Source organism: Dromaius novaehollandiae, chromosome 3, assembly GCF_036370855.1.
Source record: "Dromaius novaehollandiae isolate bDroNov1 chromosome 3, bDroNov1.hap1, whole genome shotgun sequence".
NCBI lineage: Eukaryota > Metazoa > Chordata > Aves > Casuariiformes > Dromaiidae > Dromaius > Dromaius novaehollandiae.
Window position 1 is genome coordinate 39,712,254 of NC_088100.1, and position 16,392 is coordinate 39,728,645.

Here is a 16,392-nt window from a genome sequence, read left to right on the forward strand (position 1 = left end):
GGGGGAGGAAAAGGGGGGGGGAGGAAAAGGGGGGGGGAGGAAAAGGGGGGGGGAGGAAAAGGGGGGGGAGGAAAAGGGGGGGGGAGGAAAAGGGGGGGGAGGAAAAGGGGGGGGGAGGAAAAGGGGGGGGGAGGAAAAGGGGGGGGAGAGGAAAAGGGGGGGGAGAGGAAAAGGGGGGGGGAGAGGAAAAGGGGGGGGAGAGGAAAAGGGGGAAAGAGGCCACCTAGGCAGCCTTCAATAGAAAAGAAAGGAAATTGATGGAACCAAATAATGCCCCCAATGATTCTTTTCTCTGAGACAATTTGCAATTTTAAGTCTTTCTTAATAAGCATAGATTCTTCTATTTGCATATCTACTCTCATTTCTAAGCATATTTCATCAGTACCTGCATCATACCTATTACTTCAGGCTGTTTTGACCTGTGTAGGGGGAGTATGCACATGCATACAATCATTTTTTCTGAGCAGAAAAGGTATGAAAACTATAGTATAATATAAGGCTCCACACTCTACTGTGTAATGGAGCATGCCAAATTTCAGTTCTGTTCCAAAATACTAAGTTATTATAAGTATCTTTTGTCTGAAATATTTATAGCACTTCATACAAAGAGACAAAATACATTATATTATTACATAGGATGTATACAAATAAATCTAACCATCTGTAATGAGAAATGCACTTTAGTGATATTATTTATGTTTCTGTAGCTTCCCCAACCATGTTTAATACCTTCGCAGTTAGAATATCTTTGAATTGTTGTTGCATATATTCTCTAGCCAGATACATAAAACTGAATATATTATTTATGCTTTGCTACTGACCAAGGCAGATACAGAAAATTATTACTTTATTTAAATTCAGACTAGATGGTGAAAGATGATACAGTTCATCTGAGATAACAGAATTGATACCTTATTACAAGATCCATAAAGGAGACACAGTCCCAACACCATTCTTTTTTGGATCAACAATATATTTACAAATATTTCAAGTAACAACTGCATGCATTAGAACTACAAATTAAATGTTAAGACTTGCTCTGTATTTTTACTTTGAAAGATTTACTTAAGTTTCACACCTACATAATGTCTGCACTACCCAGAACATTTACTAATTTTCCCCCACACTAACTTTAAAAGCAACATACTTGAATTACAATAACAAGAAAGTCATCTGGACTTGATATACAGCGAGGACAGAATCAGGCTATTAATCAGCCATGATAGAATACATTTACAACTTGTAGCTCAGAAAATATTGCTGTTACTAAGGAGGGGAAAAAAAGTCACACACACACACACACACACACACACACACACACTTATAGCAGCAGCTCCAACAGAGGGGCCAACAGTGAGTAAATCTGGAAACCAAGTTAGCATCTCTTCCTGCTTAGAACAGCCAGAAATTTAGAAGCAATTCCTGTAAAACAGGCTTGAAGCACTTTACCAGAGAACATCACAGTGTATGTGCTAATATATTAAACACAGTTAACAGGTAACTTGAATCTTTAAAATTTAGTCTTCAGAACTTTTTGTAAGAATCAGATTAGTATATGACTCATATCTATTCTAATTCTTATAGCAAGCTATTCACTTACAGTCTCTTATTTATAAACAATATAAGGACCTTGACTGTATTCAAAGAAGTCAAGCAACGAGAAGCCATGAAGACAGGTACACTGCTAACTACTGTTTAGTAATTCTTTTTCATAATTCTCGAAATTATTTCTACTTGAATTAAGTCACTAACAGACAGCTAAAAGACCATCCCAAGGTTTTAAAAATGCCTTGCACTGCTATCAGAAAGATCTTCACTTGCAAGAACCTTCAAAGACAGTTTATAACTAGGAATAAGTTAAGGTCCAAAAGGAGGGAACAGATAAGCACAGAGAAAAAACTTCCTAGAAAATTGCCTATACGGGCTGTAAGATTGATTTTAGAATCAAAATTTAAAAAAGAATTAAAGAACTGTTTAGTTACAGACATTATTTCAAATGGAAAAACAACGCTACTACCTTTAAGCCACTTTACCTTGTGAATTCTCCGAACTAATACAGATGCAAAAAACCGCAGTGTGCCTCTCAGTTCATCCACAGAGGATTCATCATCAGTAATATTTCTGCAGAGGTATAAAACATCTCATGTAAGGAAACAGAAGAAAATATTGTCTTTATATTAATCCAACCACAACACATCTAGCACTACTAAAAGCTAGAATAAGAACATTCAATGGTGACATTTCAACACATATTAAGCAAAATGAAAGCCACTGAGTGGGGCCAGAGAGTGATCTTCTATTTGAGCAAAACAAAACAAAACAAAAAACCCCAAAACCCATAGCATTCCCAGTATGTCTGTGCATGCAACAATGGCTTAAGAAAAATGTCTGAATGTAATGAACTTGCAGCTATATACTGATTTATGCTCTATTAATAAATATCTGCATAATTTTGAAAAAGTAGCATTATCTAACTCAGTTTCCACATGTATGAAAATAATGACTGTTTCCTCATTCAGTTTCATGTAGTGAGTCTGAATTAATAGCTGCAATGTCTTTGGAAAAAGAAGTACTGCAAGCATGTGTTACAATTAAGCTAGTCAAAACTGGATTTTCCACAATACTTGCTCCAAGACCTTCTATATTCCAAGATTTCAAATAATTTTGTTCTGTTTTAGGTATAGATTTGGCTATGTTAACTTTATTTTTTGTTTAAGTTTTATTACAGGGTTGGTAGTTTCTCATGTAACTTCTAATGAAATGGAATACATCCCTAGTATTTCAGCTGAGCCTCTTCCAATAGAAAACTTGCATCAATATTTTTTTCCAACATGTTCAAATACTTAGATGCCATTTCATACCATATTTCCTCCCTCCTCCTCCCTCCCCCCTCAAAAAGTTGGGTCTATTTCTTGTCTAAACAGAGATGGCCATTTCCTAGAAGGAAAAAAAGAAAGCAGCACAGGAAACTGATAAAAGTTGGTTTGTATGTAGAAAAATTAAAATATGCTAATGACAATATTTACTTTTTGAAAAGTTTTATTGTAGCATAACCTATAAAACTCTTTATTACTCATAAAGAAAACAAAATGAGAAACTCAACCTATAGCAGCCTGGAACAGAATTGAAGTTATTTAACATGGTTAGTGCTTGGAAATAAGCAAAATTAAAGAAGAATTTGAAACACATTCTCAAATCACTGAGTAAAAATATCATCTAACTTTTAATCTGGCTTTCCAGTTTCCAACTGCTGCAACACAGTATGTTCAGTGAAAAGACATGTAAAAAATATTTTAAGTTGATCAAAGAAGGAAGAACACCTAACTCCATGTTGTTTTTAATAAACTGAATAAAAATGGCAAATGTATTCTCTTAGATGCAGAAAATGCAATTAAACTGAGTGGAAAAAGAGATCATAACAACAGTATTCTTCAAAATGCAATAGAAAGAAAAAGATGTACCAGCATTTAAGCCTATATGGACATTAGAATATGAGTAAAGTTATTATAACAGCCAAGCAATGATACACCAAACAAAGGTGGATCCTGCTTTGGCTAATGACCACATGTAAAAGCCATTACAGCTTTTAATAATACATGAGCATGTATTTGTATTAAATACAACTGTCATTTGTATTTAAAAAATTCCAGTAGAAGATACAACAATATGTTTAAAAATACTGAACATTTTATGCCCATAACATCATATGACATTATTCAGCATCCAATTTTTTAAAGCAATGTTAGCCTAAGTTATATAGCACCCAAACACATGTTGAAGGTGAACTGTTAGCTACAGACACCGGTGACCTGTCCATGAAAGTATACAACTAATTGCATAAAAAAGCACTGCACCTCAAAGAAAGCAGCCTGCTCTCCTGTGAGGGATACAACCATCTTCTCACAGCTAAGCATATGCAGACAAGAATACTGTAGGGGGCAGTTTGGTTTGGTTTAAGATAAGCAGTTGACATTTTGGAAGCAAAATGGTTAGCAAATACTGTTCTACACCATCAAGAAGAGCCAAGGGATTAGCAAACAAATTGTATGGTTGTATTATTAATATCTGACAGACAACAAGATACATGAAGTAATTTGGACCAAGAAGTTGTTATTTTATTGACACTTGGATAACAAGCATTTTGGCTAATTCTACTTGGACAAGACTTTATGACACGTACTTTCGTGACATGCTGTGGGTTTACCGAGACATTCTTTTAATCAGCAGCAGACTGAAGACTGGTTAAAAGAACATAAAGAACCTGTAAAATTCCAAATCTCCAGTGACATAATGGAAGGTCCAAACAACTTTCTTGGAAACATTTTAAAAATTGGCTGCATTTTGCCAGGATTTTTAAGGAAGAACCTAAAAACGCAACAGTAAGTATAACAGAGATATTTGCTAAAATACAAAGGCTTAGTCAGTTAATTGTAAACAGTTACTGAGTCAAATGCCTCAAAAAAGATACACCCAACTGCTATTGCATGCAAAGTCTTATAGGATCTACTATAAATGAAACCATGTACAAATACCAAAGGGATTTTTTAATCTGACAATTATTCTTACGAAATTCCACCAACTCATCTCAAAAATTAAGAAAATAAGCTTCAAGATGAAAAAAATGTAAGGCTATGGTTTGTAATTCACTGTAACTCCTGATTTTTCACTTATATTACTTGCATTTAGAATAGAAGCAACTCCATGTCTAAAATCAAGTTTTTTTAGTCACTATCAGGGAAAAGGTTTCACAGTAATACATTAAAAAAATGTGGCAATTACTCATATTACATTAAAATTTAGAGAACTGGTGTTATAGTGGCATCAATGGCCAAAAAAATTCAGCAGGCATAAAATAAATCATTCAAACTTTAAACTCATCTTTTTAAAATGAGGTATAACTTGGTATAAATAAGATATTACCTAGCCTTCTTGTATAGCATACAGTATAAGCAATTGACTCAAACTTGTATTTTGTAGCTCTGCAAACTTTGATTACTTACAGCTATGCACTATTCTTCTTATATAGTTGGAAACTATTTTTTTAAACCTAAATATTGAAATGTGACTGGTATAAATACTTTGAAAAATACCAAATGAAAAATGCACATAGATGTAAGTACATACTTCATTTTACTTACTAATCTCCATCCACCTAAGTTGGTATGAGTTTGTTCTCAATAATCTCTAAATTTTAACTTGATAATAAAGTATCACAAATACTAACACAGTGTATTAATGAAATAAACTTAAAATACATAGTGTTTCCCTGTTCACAGCACTTTATTTCTGGAGCAGTAAATTCTATGGTTTTATTTCACGACAAAGATTCCTTGTGAGCATCACACTGTCCCTGCTTCTGGGTGAGACACATCACATTACTGTTCTGATATCCACAGTGTACTGGGTGCTGCAAGACAGCATCAGCTGGCAGAACACTAGAAAAAAAATCTGCATAAACCACATTCACTTCAAAGTGGGTCAGCTGGCATAAGGAACTGTGCCCAGATGTTTCCGAAAAGGAAAGCAGCAAAAATTGTCTTTTGTCAGATTAGACTGACAAGTCTGAATTGTCTGCTGCTGGTTAGTACCCACACTGCTAGATAAGCACTGTCTGGATGAAGAAGTTTCTGATTTGGCTCTGTGAAGAATTAGCTGGGGTCAGTGGGGTTTTTTAGCTCAGAAATATTTCATGAATGCAACTGCCCCTTTCTCCAGAGTCAGAACAGATATGCAAACAGCGTAGGTACTGCCATGGGAAAGCCAGAACTAATATGCTCTACAGGACAAACCTCAAGTAGCTGCATACACACACAGTTCAGGCCTCCCTGCACTGCTGTTCCTGGCAATACGGGAAAGCACAGAAACATCTGAATGGCGCCACAGGGAATGAGATCAGATCTGACATTGCTAGTCTTAAGCTGAAACTAATAAACCTTTCGGGACCAAGCTATTTCCTGCAGAATTATTCAGATAATACTGCACTCCCCAGTACTTCAGGTTCATGGAAAGCTTATTACGTCTGATCAGTATGCTGAGAATTTGTGGAGCTAGCTCAAATCTGGAGATGCAGCCATGAAAAACCAAAGACACAGTGCAGGAATATCCATGCAGCTCAGCAGGAGGTAAGATATGGCAGAACCTGTTAGTGCCAGGCTCAGTCTGGCTCCATACCAAGTATTTTTTACACTGCACTTCTAATTGTACATATTACTATGGTGTACACACTATATGGTGTATGCTAGAGTTCCACCAGCTCGGAACCTGGAGATGAGTGTAAGTAACACGTGGAGCGTAAGTTTCCTTGACAGTCCAAAACACGGAAATTTGGAATGGATTGCCCACCAGCCAAAAAATCCTGTCTAATTTGAAACTATAAAATTAGGAAATTATGCAATACAGAAGAAGGCTCCCTTACATTTGTTACTCTAACAAACAGCTCAACAGAACATCCTCTAATTTTCTATACGTGAGAGTTAAAAACCTGGAGTTTTCCAAATTGATGATTCACAATAAATGGTGCTCAAGCTCCCTCTGCTGTTTGCAGAAGCAGCTAGATTCTTCAATGTATTTATTCATCATATAACTAAAATAGATGTAGACATACAGACATCAGCCACAATTAAAAAACAGTCAGGCAAAAAAGTCTGCCAGGAAATTTTAGATGCCACAGAGTTAAGGAGGGGGGAAAAACAACAACCACCACCACCACCCACAATGGAGAGCAAAATACAAGACGGAAGTCTAAATTTATTTTAGCACAAAACTGAACCTCTCCATTTAATTAAAAAGTCAAAAAGTCAAATTCAGAATTAAGGCAAAATGTTGTTTTACTTCTGTTTTATTCCATTTTAAATTTAACTTTTAAATGTTGAAATAACATATTGATCTCGGCATATTCAGTTAAAAGTAGATATTTTCAAAATTTCCTGCAAAGCACTAATTAACATATAAAGTCACAAGGCAGAAAAAAAAATCCATATAGACCATTGTCTTTTATTTATATACTGTTTTAAGGTTATTTATAGAATACTCAACTGAGTTCAGCATAACTACTCACGGCCTTAAAATTAGGCAAATCAACAGCTGCTCTGCAAGCAGCCAACAACATGTATTTAGAAGAGCCTTTTGATATCAATTAAAAGTGGAATTTTTATTTTTAAAATACTTTACCGTATAGCTTTTTAGATAAAACAAAAAAAATTTTAGAAAAGATCAGAAGAATGCCTCTGATCTGGAAATAAATTTCTTTTTTTTTTGAGTTTTCACACACAGTTTAAGCAAGCCATGCATATCTCCAAGTAAGAGTTATTAGGAAATGAATATATGAAAAAAGAACAATCTAAAAATGTTTTCAGTATCAAATACAAATTTCAGAACAATCTCTACCATTTATAAATCATAAAAAATTGTTCTACTGCACATAAGAGGCACCAACATGATGAAATTGATATACTTAAAATATAAAGCATTCTTTTAATTTATTTAAAAAGAAGTGCTTGTTTTCAGATGCTTATTTCTAAAACAATGTCCTGAGTGATGTTTATGTTATTCAAAAATAATAACTTCTTTGGAAAGCTCATACCTGTACCATGGATAAATAAAATTTTCCAGCACCAATTCAAGTACCTGTGGAAAAACAGTAACATTACAAAAATAAAGTTTATTGCAAATCCTTGTTAGATGTATTAAAACAAAACAAATACCTTTCAAATCTCATAGAATATAATTTGTATAACATAACACTCATACGTACAAATATACCGTCCTACTGTGAAATTAACTGTTTTGCATAATAAACAGTACTTTGGACAAATAGTAATAAACGGATGGTTTCATCAGATCTCACATGAAACAGCTGCCACTGCTACTACAGACAGTAGTAGTATGGTGCTATGGTCATTCTGTTAGGCAACTACTATAAAAAATGGAATCTTTCTTCCAACAGCCATTCCCTGATTTTTCAAGATCAGGCCCCGTTCCTTTCTGCTATAGTGCACAGCATCCTGCATTCACCCAACTCTCCACCTTTTCTGACTCTCCTCCACCCTACAATCCATACTGTATGCTCGCTGTCTTCCCCCTAGAAAGCAAACAGAAGAATACTAAAAAGCAACTTCTATAAAAGCGATTCCCCTTTCTCCAAATCCTGCACCACAGCTTTCAGCAAAGCCTATCTTACTGGAGCCCTAGAGTGCTTCCGAAAGCCCATGCCCCACATATACCACCATGGCTTTCTCTTTCTTATCACTAGCCCCTGCATATGTCATCTACATGGATCTCTATAGGAGAGTCTCTCCACTCCATCTTTTCCATACCTGTTCCTCACAGGCCAGGCCTATGGTTGCCTTTCCCATGCTGGAAAAGCTGGGTTCCTTGGCAGGTCATGGTACTGCTGCGCCTGTGCCATAGGCATGCCCTTGGCTTTCAAGGGCACAGCAGGAAGGGAGGGAGGGAGGGAAGGTGACAGCCTCTGTTCAACCAACAGCTGCTACCATAATATACACAAGGTGTACTGCAAGACAAACTGCAGCTTTGGCACATCTCCTTATACAACAGTTTCAAGTACCTTTTACATTCCTTGCATGATGATTAGAGAAGAGAAACCTTTTGGAGGGAGGTGGAAACAGGAAACAGTGCCAAGAAAAAGATGGGAGAAAGGAGAAGGGTGGGTGACATTTGCTTGAGGTCTCTCCTCCCTCACTATAACACCAAAATATACTCCGTATTATCTTCTCCTGTAACAGCCTGTTCCTCAATTAGAGTCATTACTTTGGAGATCAGCTGGCCCCCCACAAGCATCAATGCTGATCAGGGTATTAAGAAAGAATGCGGTGTGCCACTACATATGGCTGTTATGTCATACTCGCTAGAGAAAAAGTTTTGCAAAAAGAAGTCACAATATTCAAAGAAAAATATAAAATCTGTTTGAGAGTAAAGCTGAGTGTAACGGGGGATAATAAAAGCACCATTTATGAAAATAAGTATTACTGTTTAGAAGATTTAATGCTACACACATTCACACTGAGTATGTATGCACTGCAAGAATTCAAGCTCATTATATAGATTTGTGCCATCTTTAGGGCCTCTTCTCTACTCACGATGTACACAAGTAAGCTTAGTAAAATGAGCACCATGGCCTTTTTAAAATCTCATTTTTTTTAGACTTGAGCTGTTGATGGAGCATTCTCTTCCTGTCTTCACTGCTATGAAGACTGAATGCTCAAATTTGATTAGGTACCCTCCTTTCTCCAATTGTTTCATTTCAGGAATTTTCCTCCCCCCTTTCTTTTTAAAAGTGAAGGAGATGCCCCCACACACACTCCCCAAAAGGAGGCTTTCTTTTTTTAGACAACTTTATATGATCCACAACACAGACATCTAAATTCATCCATGTCTTTTCTCACTTTCTTTTCCTCCTTCCCCTCTGTCCTATAGCAAGAATAGAATTTTAGTATTTTTTTTTTCTTGTTAAAAGAAGATTATTGTTCCAGGTTCCTCCAACCAGCCTAACACTTTTATTAAGCAATCCCAGAACCAAAGCTTTCCTGAAACTGTGAAATTTTAATACGATCATATGTTGATGATGGATGGATGGACAGGCTAAATGCTTTCCCCCCCCATGTCATTTTTCCATTAAAAGCAGAGGTTTGAAGAGGCAGATCTTTTACTTCCCAAGACAGAAAAGATGAGGAAATGCCACAGAACCTTCTTTAGAAGCTAATCTTCAGACAATAGGAGGCAGATCAAATCTAGCTCCAGAGTGAGAAAACACTGCCTTAACAGCCATTAACTGCAATGGATCAGAGTACTTTAGACCTGACACCATCTATGGAACTGCCAGTATATAAAATACTAACTCATTCTAGAAGCCTCAGTCTAATAGGTACTGCAACATCGCATTTCTTCATCCAGAGTTTCTACAAAACAACCCTCTTTCAGGGCTCAAACAACAGGCTCTCTCAAAAAAGTGCCTTTCAAGAAGTAAAACCTGCAGAAAAATCCATACTGGGCATCTGCTTGGGGGCCCCTTTTCTTTCTTCCTCTGCTTTTGCCCTGCACTTCAAGAGCAACCATCAAGAGCAACTACAGCAAATCATCTCCTCTTTGGAGTGAAAAGTGCACTTGGACAGCCTTCAAGCATAAACCATTGCACTCAGCATGAGTATAACATGCTCTTCTTGAAAGAGGTTTCTTTTATGTATGGTTACTTTTTGGGGACAGAAAGACTGTCCATCAGGTACATGTCTCTGCAATTTCAGTTCATCAGCTGCTAATATAACTTGTTGATACTCTCTTAGCCTACACTTCAGAGGCTTCTAAAGTTATTAGAAGAATTATTTCTGAAAACAAGTGAAAGGTTCTCAGTGTTAATTAAGCCAAAAACTTGTGGTTTCAAGAATATCTTCCTGCAGTTATTACCTCAGCAAAGAAAGCAGGGGGGAAATGCAAGACCTGATGGCCCATCCCACCTTCTGGATAAGATCTCCTTGAGATTCACCCCGTGTCTGCTACTGACTTCCACTTGAGCCTTTTCACAAACTTGTCAGTGTTCCTCCTAATGTCTCCTGTTTCCCGATGCACACCTTAAGTTAGGGCTCTCCAGTATTACTTAGGTGTGTATTACTTACACAGCACAAAGCCATGTAGACAATCCCAGCAGTCAAGGCCAAAGGCACCATTCACAGAGGCTGACCAGATAACTAACTTAAAATACACTTGAAGTCCACATGACAGAGCTGAGAACAATGGTAAAAACGCATTCAAGTTATCTATATGGCCTTAACAAAAAACACCTTGATGCTGGACATGCAGAAAGTAGTGCCATGAAGCTCCATTTGCACATTTTCTAAACACGTGGCTCTGCAGTTACATATGGTGCTCCATTACACCAAGATGCAACACTGAAACAGAGAGGCGATATGAAATCATCCATACTCCAAAATACAAGCACTCAAGGAATAATAGGCAATTAGGCAATTATTTGCCAATAAAGGGAGTTCAAGGCATAAATCCATACAGAGTTTCCCTATGAACCCTGAACCTTCCAGATTATATTAGTATAATTCTGCAGCTCAGAAAAAAACTGTAACACCATCCACTACATTCTTATGAAGCACCAAGAAAGCAGGACATGTACACTGTCTTCTGGTCCTGCAACATCAGAAATATAATCCAAGCTCAACTGATGGCACTGCTCACGTGCACCAACAGAGTGGATAGGACAACATCTCAGAGAATACTAGTTAACAAGATGTAATTTCCTTTTCTGTTAAGTTTTACTGTTCAGTTTTAAATATAAATGATGAGTCATTTCATTTAAAGCCTACCTGTTTCTCGAACGTTTTGTAAAATGACTGGTTCTCAGTGTATGTACAATTTTTAATTGGGAAGAGATTAAAAGTGTAAAACCAATTGCAGCAGGTAGCAGTATAAGAAACAGCTGAAGAAAGAACACAGAGAATGTATTTCCTAGCAAATAATGCAATATTGCAGGCTATTCAGTCTACTGCTGCTGCGACAAGCTTTCTGTGGACTGCCATGGAATAAGCTCCAGTTCCCAAGAGGAAAAACTATGAGAGCTGAGTGATGAACAATTCAGTTGCAGATCAGAACTACCACACTGGATTAGACTGCAAAGCAACAAGGATTTGAAAAGTAAAGCATGAAGAACAAGAAAAGCCTTAAAAGGCAGCACAATCAGATGGCTGAGACTGTGATCCTGAGGGTAGCACAAGCCTTTCCCAATAAGAAAGAATGCAGGCCAGTGTGCTGCTACAAAAGTTCTGGATTGTCAAGGAGCAGGTTCAAGACAGTAACTAATTTCTTGTTATTAACTTTTCCAGCAACGCATGGTAAGATTAAAATTACTTTCAGAAATAATGAAAAGATGAAATTCTGGTCGCTACTAAAAGCAAGAACTTGAGAATCTGAAAATTAATGAAAATTTTATGAGATCAACAGACAGCACCCCGTTCCATTAACCCTTCTCTTTCATGATGCTGAGCAAGAAAACCAGCTTTCTTTTCTAAATACTACATAGATTTGATTTGCAACAGTTAAACCTAAACTGTTTCTCACGCAGCAAAAATGAGATTGTAGGTAAAGAACTGAATTCATGAAACTCAATACTGCAATTCAATTCTCCTTTATCCAATCTGTAACACTTGAAGGTATACTTAACTTAAAACTGACCAACCTAATTCAAAATGAAAAAAATATTGGGGAAAACTAAGATAAAGCACAAAGATTAAAAAAACTGCAAAGTTATACTTAGGTCACTACACTACTTTTGTGCAGGACACAGCTCAAACCATCAAATATTGACAGACCCATGGCTGAGGCAGTTTACATTTCAACTATAATAATAACCATAAATGAAGGTGGGAAGAAAGGTCAAGCACAGGCTTTACTTACTGTTTTAAACCATTTATAGGAGCTGGATAACCAAAACAAGGTTGCAAAAACATTAAGAGATAGTAAAATGGGACAAACTGCCACCAAGAGACAAAAATCTGTATTTGTAAGGAAAACTTGAATTTCTTCTGATGCAAGTCTGTGCTAAATTAGTCTGTAAGCACTTGAAAACACAAGCCTCAAGATTGCAAGACTGGTTCAAATTAGAAACATTGGGTATGTTGCTAAAATTCTTCAATCTGCAAAAGAAGAACTAGAAAACTAATGTTCAAAAATCTCAGAATTATTCTAAATAATTTGAAGAATGTGCTTTTTCAAAGAGCACTCGTGCTGCTGCACACCTTCAGAGCCTCATTAATCTTAATTTAGTTCACACTGTATCAGTTTCCCCCTGATGTATGATTAACCCACAAACGGAAATAAGAGCAACCTCTCCTTCCAACCCTAAGCAGGCTATCTGATTCCAGGCACACATTAAATGCTGCATCCCCAGGGCAGATGATCAAGAGGAATATGGTGGGCAGAACCTCTGCTACCCTTTTAACTAGCACAAAAGAGTTGCAACAGGCAAACAATGCAGTCAAATTTCTTATTCCAAGTAGTATAGGAAGTGGAAATAGTGACTCAGGTGCGTAAACAGAGTCTATCTGAGACCACCAAAGATTATTATCCTACCTCACTGCCCCAGGACTGCACAGAACTTGGGTCTGGCACTTCCTTCTAGTTAAGCACCCAAAGAAAAGAAAGGAATGAGAAGCATGGCGTAGAGATACGAAAGCCATGTCTAAACTGTGAAATAAAGCGGGCCAGGGACATGCCACTGAAGTAAAAAAACACTTCGGTAAAAGCAGAACTACAGTAATAGCTAACAAATATAAAAATGCTAATGTGCGGCAATACATTTTAAAGATCTTAGAAAATAACTACAGTATCTATTCATGTCTCTTCTACGAATAACATACAACAATTTTTTTTTAAGTGATATTGTATTTTAATACACTTGGGCCTAAACTTACATGAAAAATTAAGTAATTTTAATAGATTCAGTAATTTTAAAACAACAGAAGTTTGCTTCTGAAATTACAGAGTAAGTCACAACATTAAACCAAAGGAAGTTACCGAGTTGCTGGTGTGGTGTTTTAAAACATTCCTCAACCATCCATCCCTCTCTTCCCTTAAGGTTTTCATCCTTTTGCCATTTCTGCTATGGGGCACACCCAGACATAATCACTCACAATTGAATTAAAGCATTAGCTTATAGTACAAACGCAGCTCTGACTTAATACACTGGATTGTTAATAGCGGGAGCTGATACATAAGAATATGCTTGTTTCTGACATGTTATTTATTTGTTGTTTTATCACAGAACTCCAAAGTTAAAATTCTGAATAAATGAGATTAAGCTACACAAGCGATTGTGTATTTTTCTAGCTCTGAAGAAAGACATTGGCAACTGAATAGATAATCTTTTGTATTTCATCAATTGCCAGCCAAGAAAAAAACACGAACAACAAAAAAAGTAACTCTGCAGATATTTTCTGAAAGAATAAAAGAAAACAAAATTATTTGCAGACATTTCCTGATTTAGGGTCTTATTAAAAAGAACTAGTATGCTGTTCTTCTTTGAATAAATGCACTAACTGCTTTGGAAGGATTTTGTTAAAACTTTGTCTAATAACATTAACTACCTATGAACACACATTCAGCTTCATTACAGAAATTTTGCAGTGGAGCAAATCGCTTCTTAACCTCCACTTCAAGAGACTAAGTAGGCTAAAATCTGTCACTTTTTGTGAATAAGACATGCTTTTTAATGATTTAAACATAACTGTTCCTTCCTGTTCACCTCCCAAATTGCGTACGTTTCCTAAGGTCTAGCATGCTATTACAGAAACAGTCACATCTGTGCAAAATAAATATGTCATCTTGCCTCTCTGCTCTTGGTATATGCTCTGATTTGATTTTTGCAAGAACAAGTTAACATATGCAGGAACTACATCTGACTCTCTTCTACTGGACCAGAAGCAACATGTCTAAAAGCAACACGAAAGAAAAAAAAGATCACTGGATTTCAAGGCACTAAAGAAATGAGGCAGCAATTACCTCTGAGAGGGATGCATCAACCTTTGAAGGCACTTTCAGGTCCAGCCATGGCTGATAGTTTTCTAGAAGCAAAGCAGGCCTGTGGGAGAGTGTAGAAAAGCTAGTCTAACAATGTTTGATTGAAAGTTTCCTACTGCCATGCGCGAAACATAATAAATACTAAGATTATCAGTGCCACATATTTAACTTACCTGTGCCTCTTGCATTTGACCTTGCCACAGACAGCGCAACTGTGACCATGGGGAAATAGCTCTGGGAGTTCTAATTGCTAAGAGAAAATAATTGGACAAAATTATATTCTTCAAAATCATAACTCTCTGAATATATTGATACATTAGTCAATTTGCCTTTCTGTATACAGTTAGAGAACTGAACAGCATAAAGACAAAGTTGTTTTCCCAGCAAGAAAAAAAGAGATACAATATGAGTAAAAAATGAACAGAAAAATCGCTTTCACTCAATGTTTGAGAAAACACACTCTCTCACTTCTCCAGTCATCTCCCCATACAACAGTTAGTCTTATAATAGACATTACCTTCCTCTACAAACCTTGCCTCACTTGTGGCTTTGAACTATCGTAACTACAACACTTTTGATCCTATGAAAATCAACATTAAACCATTCTAAAGTTAGAAAACAGCAATTTCATTTATGATTTTTTTCTTTGAAAATCAATTTCCCGTAAAAAAGTTTGACTACAGTCAATAATGAAGATTCAGCACTGACTTGCCAGAAGATAAGCATTAAAAAAACAAATAAATAAAAGAAAATACAATTATTATATGATTCCTCAACTATTGCACATCACCTGCTACTGAATTGCCAAAAGTGATAAAAGAGTGAAATGGTTAAAAAACAACATCCATGTACGACCTTAAAAGAAAGCTTTACAGACATGTGTAGATTTGATGGGACTTTGCATGAATATATGAAACATGCAGATCTTAATCATCATACAAGTATATTTACTTGTAAAAATTTGCTTGTAAAATAGTCATTAATAAATGGATATTAACTGTATTTGTGTCATATTTTTAAAAGCAAGAAGAATTAGACAAAAATTACTACCCATATGTATTGTTACAAAATTTAAAGAACACATGGAAACAAAAACAAGCACGTTTACCTTAGGTTTATATTTTATTGTGAAAAGAATATTTGGCAAGAGAGAATCTGGTCCTAACGAACAGTAGAACGTGACAACACCAGCCACAAACGACCAGAAGACCATCAAAATGTGAAGATACCTTAAAATTAAACAGGAGAAAAAGTATTACTGTATGAAAAGATATCACTGTTACACAGTATTTTGTATTTTTTTAATTATGTATGAATATCTGTATTAATTGGTAGTTCGACCAGCTACTTGAAAGACGAGAGCCAGCTCCGTCTCCCCAGCACTTGCTAGAGCACTGGATTCCAGCTGCGTGAAACCGAAAAGTCTGAAAAAGTCCACAGCGGCCTCCCCTACCGCTGGGAAAGGTGCAGCAGTCCTGCCAGCAACCTGGGGGACTCAAAACTGCGCTCAAGCGGCTGCTGGCAACCTTGATCTGTTGAAGCATCAGTCCACCTTACCCAGCACCCACCTAACAGCCTAAGCCGGTAAAGGCACGGCAGCGCGGAGCAGGACAGGACGGCCTTAAGCCGGCCCGCCATTTAGCATAATGTACGCCTATGCGCTTTAATTAACTGCCGCCACCTCCCGCGGGTGACACCGACGCAGGGCACCCACCGCCGGGCGTCCCGGCAGGCGGCCGCGGTCCTCAGCCCCCCCCGCCACGCGCAGGGCGGGGCCGGCGGCCGCCGAGGGCTCGCGCGCGGCGCCCAAGGGCCGCCGGCGCCTCCCGCCCGCCCGCCCGCGCGCTCGGCCGTTAC

The 16,392-nt window shown here is 37.2% G+C and overlaps 1 protein-coding gene across 3 annotated transcripts in view; it reads right to left on the reverse strand.

The window, feature by feature from the left end:
• The window catches only part of SNX14 (sorting nexin 14), a 67,080-nt gene that overhangs the window by 50,437 nt on the left and 251 nt on the right, over positions 1–16,392 (reverse strand). For all 3 annotated transcript variants that reach the window (XM_064508745.1, XM_064508747.1, XM_064508744.1), the window contains exons 2-6: positions 15,644–15,764; positions 14,709–14,785; positions 14,518–14,596; positions 7,583–7,626; positions 2,034–2,121 (exon numbers count right to left, since the gene is read on the reverse strand). In XM_064508745.1, the coding sequence (XP_064364815.1) occupies positions 2,034–2,121; positions 7,583–7,626; positions 14,518–14,596; positions 14,709–14,785; positions 15,644–15,764 (409 nt within the window). The remainder of the gene's footprint in view (positions 1–2,033; positions 2,122–7,582; positions 7,627–14,517; positions 14,597–14,708; positions 14,786–15,643; positions 15,765–16,392) is intronic.